General features: G+C 43.6%; 1 protein-coding gene across 1 annotated transcript; it reads left to right on the top strand.

The window, feature by feature from the left end:
* The first annotated feature begins 368 nt into the window (after nt 1-368).
* On the top strand, nt 369-8,177 carry LOC130025221 (calcitonin-like). The gene is made up of 6 exons (XM_056116167.1): nt 369-1,689; nt 2,420-2,500; nt 2,583-2,773; nt 5,777-5,871; nt 6,545-6,682; nt 7,744-8,177. The coding sequence occupies exons 4-6, from the start codon at nt 5,786-5,788 to the stop codon at nt 7,940-7,942; spliced, it is 423 nt and encodes a 140-aa protein (XP_055972142.1). The 5' UTR covers nt 369-1,689; nt 2,420-2,500; nt 2,583-2,773; nt 5,777-5,785; the 3' UTR covers nt 7,943-8,177.
* Nucleotides 8,178-10,413: the final 2,236 nt, after the last annotated feature.

Raw genomic sequence — 10,413 nt, 5'->3', positions numbered from 1 at the left:
CAAAAAAATTTGAGGAAACAATTAAGCAGAATATTAAAAATACCACTGGGCTGGAGCGATAGCACAGCGGTTGGGCGTTTGCCTTGCAGGCAGCCAACATGGCCGACCCAAGTTCGATTCCTCCGCCCCTCTCGGAGAGCTTGGCAAGCTACCGAGAGTATCTCGCCCGCACGGTAGAGCCTGGTAAGCTCCCCGTGACGTATTCCATATGCCAGACACAGTAACAACAAAGTCTCCAATGAGACGTTACTGGGCCCGCTCAAGCAAATCGATGATCAACGGGAGGGCCTTTACCTTTACCTTTATTAAAAATACTATAGGTTGTGACCAAAGTAGAAGTAATTCCTGGAATGCAACAATGGCACAAAATGTAAGTACTAATATTGTTTTATACCATTATAGTAGAATTAAGGTGGAATCCTCAAATGATCATCTTAGTGATACAGAAAATACATTGCACAAAATTCACACTTTTTTTCATAATGAACTCATTTAGCAAATAGTCATAGATGAAAATTATTTGAACATAGTCAGTCATATTTATAAAGCAAGAGTAATGTGTTAGTCAATGGTGAAAAATTCAAAGCTGTTTTAGAAATTGATCTGAGATTCTGTGATTTATACTACCGCTAATGATGGTTTCTCATGTGCTTAATTCCAGTACCATAGCCATCACTGGAGTATCCATCTCTCTCTTTCAAGGACTCCCAACATTTCTCCCTTTTAGTCCTTCCTCCCAACAACTCAACTGGGTAGATCAGTTTTTCTGTTGTGCTGCCTTTGGCCCTTTCTTACTACCTTGATATCATACTTTTAAGTCCCACGCATGAGAGTGAACATTCTGCATCTAACCCTTTCTTTCTGACTTCACTTGGCATCATATCTCTTGTTCTGTGTTCCCGCAAATTGCATGATTTTGTTCTTTCTTAGAGGTGCATAGTATACCATTGTGCAAAAATGCCACTTTTGGATCCATTTATCTGTAGAAGGGCATTTCAGTTGTTTCTTGGCTACTATACTAAGCTTGGCAATGAATACAGGCAGGCATATATCCTTCTCAATTAATGTTTTTGTGTTTTGGAGATCAATGCCAAGAAATAGTATTGTTGGATATATGATATTTCTATTCCCAAAGAATTTGGAACAAAGCAACAGTAACCTAACTTTCTAGAAATGTCTTAGGTTTTACAATTAATTAAAATAGAGAGATTGTTTAGAATTTTTAAAACTTGGAATTGAATTCTAAAAGACTATTTTTAAAATTTTTACCTTAAAATTTATGTTCACAGCACTTTTCAAAGACTGACTGTCACTATAGCTATATACTCGATCCCAATATGGGTAGAGCAAAAATTTCATTTCAATTTTGCCAGTTCTTATTCTGTAGCACTGTCCTCCCGTTGTTCATCCATTTGCTCGAGTGGGCCCAGTAAGGTCTCCACTGTGAAACTTGTTACTGTTGTTGAAATATTACCCCCCTAACAGGACATAAAGAATGTATAAATATGAGGAAAGAATAGAAATAATGCATTTTGTTAAATCATTCACAAAGTCATTCTTGTTCTTTTTGTTGATGTTGTACTGATTCTGAGAACTGAGGATAACTGAAAATGCCGTGAACCTGGCTGATGAAAGGTGTGGGCCACTAACAGGGAGTAGTACTCACTCATGGAAAGGTGGAAGCAATAGGTAAGGGGACTAACGTTATGAATCGAAAGCAACCACTTGCTTATAAAGCCTCCAATCAGCAGGCACGCTAAAAAGGCCAGAGACCCTGCTGTGTGAGAATTCCTGCCTAAATTAATATAAGTAGATGATCCTGATTTTATTTTTATTTATTTATTTATTTATTTATTGCTTTTTGGGTAACACCCGGCGATGATCAGGGGTTACTCCTGGCTCATGCACTCAGGAATTACTCCTGGCAGTGCTCGGGGGACCATATGGGATGCTGGGAATCGAACCTGGGTCGGCCATGTTGGCTGCGTGCAAGGCAAATGCCCTACCCGCTGTGCTATCACTCTAGCCCCATGATCCTGATTTTAAACCTTGAGATATTGCACAAATTTGGGTACCAAATTGGGCAAGGGTTGAAACACTTTCTGAACGCATACTGGGGGTACTGAAACCTTTAGCTATTAGTTGGTAGGGGGTTCCCTGTTACTCTCTGAAGGGACAGTTGCAAGGTACTCTCCACTTGGAAGCAAACTTCTCTCCTTAGAGTTTGTCATCTCCCCATCAGGGCTACTTGAGTAGTTTGTTTATATTGTGACAATGTGCACTTACTCCCCCCAAATCATGTCATTAATAATGATGGCAAGAATAATGATTGTCATAAAAGTGAAATTAAAATGACAACTATTAAACACCACCTCAGCACCCTCTGGGTAGAGACCCTAACACCTAGCCCACTTTGCAGTCCCCTAGGATCTTCATCCCTCAGTGACTGCAGAGTGAGAAATGAATGTGGAAGTCTGAAGCTTCAGGTGGAAGCCAGGAGGTGAGTCTTTATTTTTTATTTTGGTCTAGGGGTTATACCCAGAGGTACTCAGGGCTCACTCCTTACTCCTGAATCTTGGCAGGATTTGGCGGAACCACGTGGGTGCCAGGGATTCAACCCAGGTCGGCAGCATACAAGACAAGTGTCCTGCATCCTGCATTGCCTGCCCAGCCCGGAGGCTAGATTTGAACCCACAAAGGACATGGCATGTCAACTGCTCTTAAAATAATTTATTAACTATTATTACTGCTGAAAGACATGGAAGTCTCCTAAGTAAGTCTACAGACACACTTACAAATGATTCCAGAGAGACATTTTAAAAGTTCAGGCTTTTTTTTTCATTTTTTATAATTTTATTTATTGAATCACCGTGAAAGCAGTTACAAAGCTTTTGGGTCTAAGTCTCGGTCATACAATGAAACACCAGTGCCCATTCTCCACCCCCAACAACCCCAGTAAACCCCATCCCACACCCTCCCCCTACCTGTGGGGCAGATGATTTCCACATTACTCTCTCTTTACTTTGATCACATTCAATATTTTGACATCAGACCCACCATTATTATTTGAGATTTTATCCCAACACTCTGATCTGCTGAAAAGGCAACAATAGACAATTTGTTTTCCATTGCTGATTATGAATAACATATGGTGTCACATGGCTGCAGTAGTGGCCGCATGATTTTGGAATTCCGAAGTTTTATCACTTAAATCTGGAGGGATTTCTGCCAAAACCTGCTGGGTTCCGAGATTTGCTCCTGAGCCTCTGGGATCATGGCCTTAGTTAAGCAGCTTGATCAGGAGCCAGAAAGGTCATTCGTGGGCGATGACTTGGGGTCTCATTGGGGTGGGAGGACAGGACCGGCTCCACCCCTATCCCATGAGGCCCAACATGTCTCGTCACTGCAGGCCCAAACCTGACTGTCCAATGGCCAAAAGTTTAGGCTTTTTAAATGAAGTCACTTCCACAAAAGCACTCAGCACTTGAGAGCAAAGACCCACAGAGGCTCAAAAGGGCAGAGCCCCTCATGGCTGGAGCAATAGCATAACGGGTAGACTGTTTGCCTTGCATGTGGCCAACCAGGGTTCAATTTCGAGCATCCCATATGGTCCCCCGAGCACCGCCTGGGCTAACTCCTGAGTGTAGAGCCAGGAGTAACCCCTGTGTATCGCCAGGTGTGACCCAAAAAGGAAAAAAAAAAAAGGAAAAAAATTGCTCTTATGCCCTGGCCTAGTGCCGTGATACGGTCGTGCAGCATGTCAAGGCTGATCGATGGCCAAACCGCCTGCAACTCCAGGTGGAATTCAAGCTGGGGCCACGGCTCAGCAACCCAAACTGCCAAACCCCCAAACAGGGTCTGAGCAGCAGTGGGCTGGCCTCTAGGCTACAGAAGAGACTGAGTCTGGTTCACCCTTCTGACTCCCTTGGTCTTGTCTCTGCCCACCTTTCACTGCTTTGTGTCTCATGTACACCGCCCCACCAATTCACTCTTTTCTTTTTTTTCACCACATTGCTCTTTCTGAGAAAACCATCCCACAACCTGGTCCCCAGTTCTGAGCTTTCATTCCTTCTCAGCAGAGAGTCCCGGGAGTTAAGAAGGAGCAGGAACCTTAATAAGGTTTTTCTGACACTCAACTACTTCTGTCTCAGTACCTTCAACCAGCCATGCTGTCCAGTGAGATATCAAGTGGGGGACGTGGGTGTTACTGGAATCACATGGTACCAGGACATCTTAGTAAACAGTAGCCGGAAGCAAAAGGCAGCTGGGTAAATGGCTAGAGTAGGCAGTTAACAAGAGGTGATGGATGGAGGAGTAGAGGGGGAGGGTTAAAGGTATTCCTGGAGGCTTGGGAGGATCAGCGCTTTAACCTCCCTGCTGGGGCTCAGCAAGCCATCAAGATCCTTCTTACTACCAAGTTTCAAATGACCCAGCCCAAGGAGGGAGTTTCACTAAGATGGGGAACCAAAACACTATGAACACACAATTCTCTGGAATCCCCTGTGTAGGCCAAGGAGCTCATTTAGTTAGTAAACAGGCACACAGCAACTATTGACAATATTCCTTCAAGGAACATGAACGGACATGGTTCCAAATGCAAAGACATGAGTTCTCATGTGTCCATAATCCTAACCCCTGGAGCTGGAGAACTGGATTGAGTTCTTTCCTTCAGCTCCTGCTTGCCACCAGCTCGCCAGCGGCATGAAATTGTCACTCTGTAGATTTCCAGATCACCCCAACCTGCATTAACCTTCCAAACATCAGGAGAATGCACATTTCAGTTTAGACATGGGTAGCAAGAGTTTCTGAGTCTGCAATCTAGAGTCTACTTTTCAAGGCAGAACTTCTGGGGAATGGAGTGGGGTACCCACTCAAAGTTCTCCAAAGAGAACTGTTGAGATTCTCTAGAAGAACAAACTATATTCAAGTTTCTGTCCACTTTCAGCTTCTTTTTCTTGGTTTGTACTGTCTACCTCCTGTCAATGACCTCAATGCAAACATGAGGGATGGTCCCACTGAATGCTCCACTTGTGGACATAAGTGGGTGATTCAGCTTGTGGAGGAGCAGAACCTTAACCCTCATTGGCTGCCCAGAGCTCATGGACAACCTCAGCCCCAACGGAGGCAGGAATAAAAACTGCTGCCTGGTGCTGGGAGACATCAGAGGCATCGTCAGGCTTCCAGCTGCAGCTGCTTCCTGTCACCTGAGCTGCCACTTTGACTGTGCCTCTGCTCCCAATCACTGGCTGCCAGGTGCGTCACAGGTTTGGGGGTTAGGTGTGTGATTCTCTTATGTATTTCTCTCTTCCCTTTAAACTCTTTCCAGGTATTCACTTTGCCAGTGTCAGAGTCTCTGGTAACTTCTGTCTGGGTCTACTCATTCATTTCTGCTAGTCTGATTCCATTCAGGTGCCTGTAGTAGACACTGGACAGTCTCAGCCTGGGGACTCCTGCTCCAGTCCCCTAGTGCTGAGGGATGCCCAGTTTCCCCATCTCTAACTGTATGTCCGCTTTTTCCACATTTGGGATTCCTTAGTTCCTTGGTCAATATACACTCCAACTGCATGTTCCGAGTGGTTTTCAGGTTCAAGTCTGCAGACTACGCACTTGCATGAGTAGCACTGTGCAAGTGGTGCATTCCTAGATCTGATTCCTGCCAGTGAGATAACCATGGGAGATTGATTCTCTGGGAATAATGGAACTGAAGGCAGAGCCAAGATCTGGGCGTAGTTAGGATTCAAATAGTGCAGGTGGTGACTTTATTCTTCCCTTACAGTGAGGTGCCATGGGATTCTGGAAGATCACCCCCTTTCTGGCTCTCAGCATTCTGGCCCTGACTCAGGTGGGGATCCTTCAGGCTTTACCTATCAGGTAAGAAAGAGAACCCACTCGCTTCCCACCAAACAATTATCTGCTGGGAATTGTGATGTGCTAACAATGAGATGAGGGCAGGAAATTGGGGGACACGGGAGCTTTTCAGATAGAGAGATGTTAGCTCCGAACTGAGAGCTAGTAATGCCATACAACACTCTTTGCTGGAAAACCAGTGAGACTCACTGGAATGCCTTTTTTTTAAACCAAACTCTCCTACCTATGGCAAGCCTTTTTATCTAATTATTCATGATGTGAGAAATGAGTTGCATACTAATTGGCCTCCTATGTTGCAAATATATTTGTGGTCGCTCTTTTTGATATGTGACCTGTTCATCTATTTCTCTCTTACAGATCATGTTAATTAAACTGAAATCTATTTTATTATTCATCACTGAATTTTTTAATTTTAATTTCAAATGCAATCAAAGCCACACTGACCAATTTTTAAGTCTGTATTCTTTCAACCTAAAAGATCTACATCCTTTACATCACTGCTTTGAGATCACACCTTGTTCCCAATGAATCAGGGGAGAAGTGATCTCTTGCATTTTCCAGTAGGAGTTGGCATGGCTTATGCTCCTAAGAAACCCCAAGAACCCAGACAGCGGTCCATTAGTCCTGGGGAGCAGGTATACAGAGTGTCTGAGCACTGACTGAATTTCTTCTGCAGCACTGACATGGAGAGTCGCCACTACCCTGATCACTCCCCTAAAGAGGAATCACGACTTCAACTTGCTGATGTAGTAATGAAAGTATATGCTCTGAAGATGAAGGCCACTGGGCTGCCACAGAAGAAAGAAGTCACTCGGTGAGATTCCAAACCTTTGAGAAGAATTGTTGGACAACACCTGGTGGTGCTTAGGGCTTACTCTTGGCTCTGTGCTCAGGGATCACTCCTTGCAGGGCTTAGAGGACCCCTGCCAGAATATGAGGGTAGGGGGAAGGGACTGAACCCAGATAGACTATGTGCAAGATTAAGCACCCTACCCAGTATACTATCTCTCCAGTCTCGGCTCCAAACCTTTCCAGCACAGAATGTCTCCTTGTTCTTCCTCTTGGGACTGTAGAAAGTTTTATCATAAGAGGTAGGAGAAACACAGGCTTTTCATATTAACCCTACCCTAGGGCTCAGGTACTTACAGGTTTTACTGGTGATGAGTTCATGTGGTGAGATTATATTTAATCCATGTGAAAAAAAGATCCATTTCTGAAAGCATTTATGTAAGGTATGAAATTGCCACTCTGGAAAATGGGCAGGAGTTCTGAGGCGGTAGACCTTCCAGCAATAGAAGAGTTAATTCGGGAAAGAATCAAGCTACCTGATGGGCCCCACAAACAGCAAGAGATTGTAGAAGTGTAGATTGTATGGTACCTCCTATTAGGTACCATCATTTTATATTTGCAAGGGAAGCTATAGACTTGCAGAGGGTGGTCAGGTAGAGCAATCACACTCTGATACCTTTCGAGGATGAAGGATCTGTGCGTGTGCAGTGAATGTAGTCACAGGTGCAAGATGAACATCTCCCAGTTCCTCCTCCCTGTGCATCCGAGGTTAGAGCACACACTAGATTGGGCAGAGGCACTGGGCAGAGGCAACTGCATCTGGAGATCTTCTCTCCAAAGCATGAAGACTGAACAGCTTAAGGAACAGCTTCAATTCCCCTGCCTCATTGGAGTTCTTGCTCTTGCCTGTCTCGGTTCAGCCTGCCCCTCGCTCTCCTAATGCAGGATGTGGGAGGGGCCCACCTGCCTGCCCCTGCCAACCCTGCACCATGTGCCCCTCCCTGGCCCAACCAACTGCATGAAAATACATGGTGGCAGATCTGGTGATCCGCATGCAATCATTTGGTATCTTTCTTTCCCTTGCAGCCTGGACGCCTCCAGAGGGAAGCGGTGCAGTAATCTGAGCACCTGTGTGCTGGGCACGTACACGCAGGACCTCAACAGGTTTCACACGTTCCCTCAAACTGCAGTTGGGGTTGGAGCACCTGGCAAGAAGAGATTCATGCCCAACAGCATGGAGAGAACCCGGGGCTCTCACGTTGGCAGGCTCCAGAATACCTATTAAATCCTCCCTCTCCTCGTCCATTTTGGCTTTCTCTGGATATTCTCTGGCTGCTTTTTGGACAAGTCAATGGCTTTCTTAAGAGGCACTAAAGTCTCAGATGGGAGGAGAAAAAGGGCTCTGAGTCTAGAAGAGAATCACCCAGTAAGACAGTAGGGAAAGGAGCCCTGTAAGTTCCCTAAGGATTTCACAGCAGAGCCTCATAGTCTTGTTTCTGAGTATACTGATCTCTGGGGAATAAAAGGATCTTTCTAAAATGTTCTTGCTGTGATGGTTATTTCTGTGGTTCACGTCCTAGTCTTCATGGATTCCTGGCCGTGTCCTAAACAGTGCAGCTATCATAGGACATGGCAGACAATCCCTGTGACCAACCTCAGTCTGCAAGAATAGTTGTATGAGGAGCAGAACTAGATGCAAAAAGCTATATTCCTCTTCCAGTGATCTGGAGAAACTTTTTCCTTAAGATGGATATTTGGGTATATGAGAACATGTGGTACATACGAATACTTTATTGATTCAAATAAGGTAAAGATATATATATGATAACTGCAATGGATTCTTAGTATCCTGTACTCTCAGACTAGTGAAACGCTGGCATTGGAATTAATCCTAAACACTAATCCCAGCCTTAGTGGTAATATGTACATTTCTTCTCAACTTTGGTTTTCCCCTCCCAATCCCTTTCTTTCTCCCCAGAAGTACCCCCTTCCCATGCACCTTTCTCCAATCTGCAAAGCCTTTAGTAATAATGTATCGTGATTTTGAATAGGGTCACAGGAAGACAAACCTAGAAAGGCTATCAGTAATCATCCAGTGCCAATTCTTTATTTTCTGAGGTTCAGGAAAGCGCCTGCAATAACTTTCAGATATTTACTTCACAAAAAGATATGGGGTGTGCTTGACGCTAAGCATGATTCTAACTGCTGAGAATAATACTGCTGACACAAGAGACATAGATCCCTGCTCTCTGGAGCTCACATTTTATGTGAGGGAAGTTGAGGTGATAAATGCTTGGATCATAAGTACTGGGACTGGGAATAAACCTGGAGTTTCATAGGGTTCAGTGCCTTATTTGGTGTAGGATTTTCCCAGCACCAACATCCCTGTATTCTGCTACTGATAAGTTGAGTATAATTTGCAACAGATTAACAGTAGCTTCAAAGGAGAAAGTTCATTGGGGTTATCTAGTCATCCCCTTGTACCAATAGACCTTAATCATTTCTTAAAGGAGCACGTCCCTTGTTCCCATTATGAGGTACCCAACTGTAATGTAAAAGGTAGATCAGACCATGCCTACCTTATGCCAAACTATCCCCATTGACTCTCACCTGATGGACTGAAACCTCAAGCTACTGCAAAACACCCTGAGTGACCCTTGAGCAAAATGCCCAGAGTAAATCCTGACCATCACCAGATGTGCCTCCAAAACCAAAATAGGAAAGAAGGAAGGAAGGAAGGAAAGAAGGAAGGAAGGAAGGAAAGAAGGGAGGGAGGGAGAGAGGGAAGGAGGAAGGGAAATGCAGTCACTCTGTTTTATGAATAGAGGTATAGTTTCAGCAACACTAAGCAAAGGCAATGACACTATCAAAATGTAATCCAAGATTATAAAAGTCTATATACATGTTTGTAAAAGATTGTAAAAGTTATTTTTGGTGTGCTTTTATAAACATGAAAAGTTCAAATGTTCCCTTATGCTATGTGTAAAGTTTTAGAGAAAGTTAAGATTTCTGTGTCTATATGTATATGGTTATTTTGTTTCTGCATGGATTTATTAAAACATCTGGCCCAGAAATAGTTATGTACTAAGATAATTGTAGCAAATAAAAACTGGTTTGAAAAAGTTAATGGTTTAGTTTAAAAATACACAGGTTTCTCTAGAGTCATGAATTCTAAACAGAAAGGCAATGATTTTATCTCGCAAGATTTTTTTGACTAATATGGACCTCTTATTGTCTAGTTCTCGCTCTTGGAGAACCCGGTAGGCTACTGAGAGTATCCTGCCCGCATGGCAGAGACTGGCAAGCTCCCTGTGGCGTATTCGATATGCCAAAACCCAGTAACAATGATGGGTTTCATTCCCCTGACCCTAAAAGAGCCTCCAATGTGGCACTTGCTAAAATCTCAGGGCTAGGATGAATGGAGACGTTACTGGTGCCTGCTTGAGGAAATCGATAAACAACAGGATGACAGTGATACAGTGATGGAGGTAAAACGCAGTTTATACTAATAATTTTCAAGTCGTAATAGGAGGTAAATGAGTAAACCAAATGTTAAAATATCTAGGAATATTTGGTCTTGGAACCTTTTGGTTACTCAAATTTCTAGAGCTACTTACTGATAGTTGGTGGACAATTTCAGACACCACCATAGCAACCTGAAATCATAGCCCTATACTGTAGTAAAAGCTTAGAGGATTATTACAAATCTATAACATAGTTTAAGTAAAATGGTTAATAAAGGGAAATCTTTGTCAA

Source organism: Sorex fumeus, unplaced genomic scaffold (genome assembly GCF_029834395.1).
Source record: "Sorex fumeus unplaced genomic scaffold, SorFum_2.1 ptg000030l, whole genome shotgun sequence".
NCBI classification, from domain to species: Eukaryota; Metazoa; Chordata; class Mammalia; order Eulipotyphla; family Soricidae; genus Sorex; species Sorex fumeus.
The sequence above is the reverse complement of the archived record's forward strand: the minus strand, read 5'-3'. Positions and strand labels throughout refer to the sequence as shown.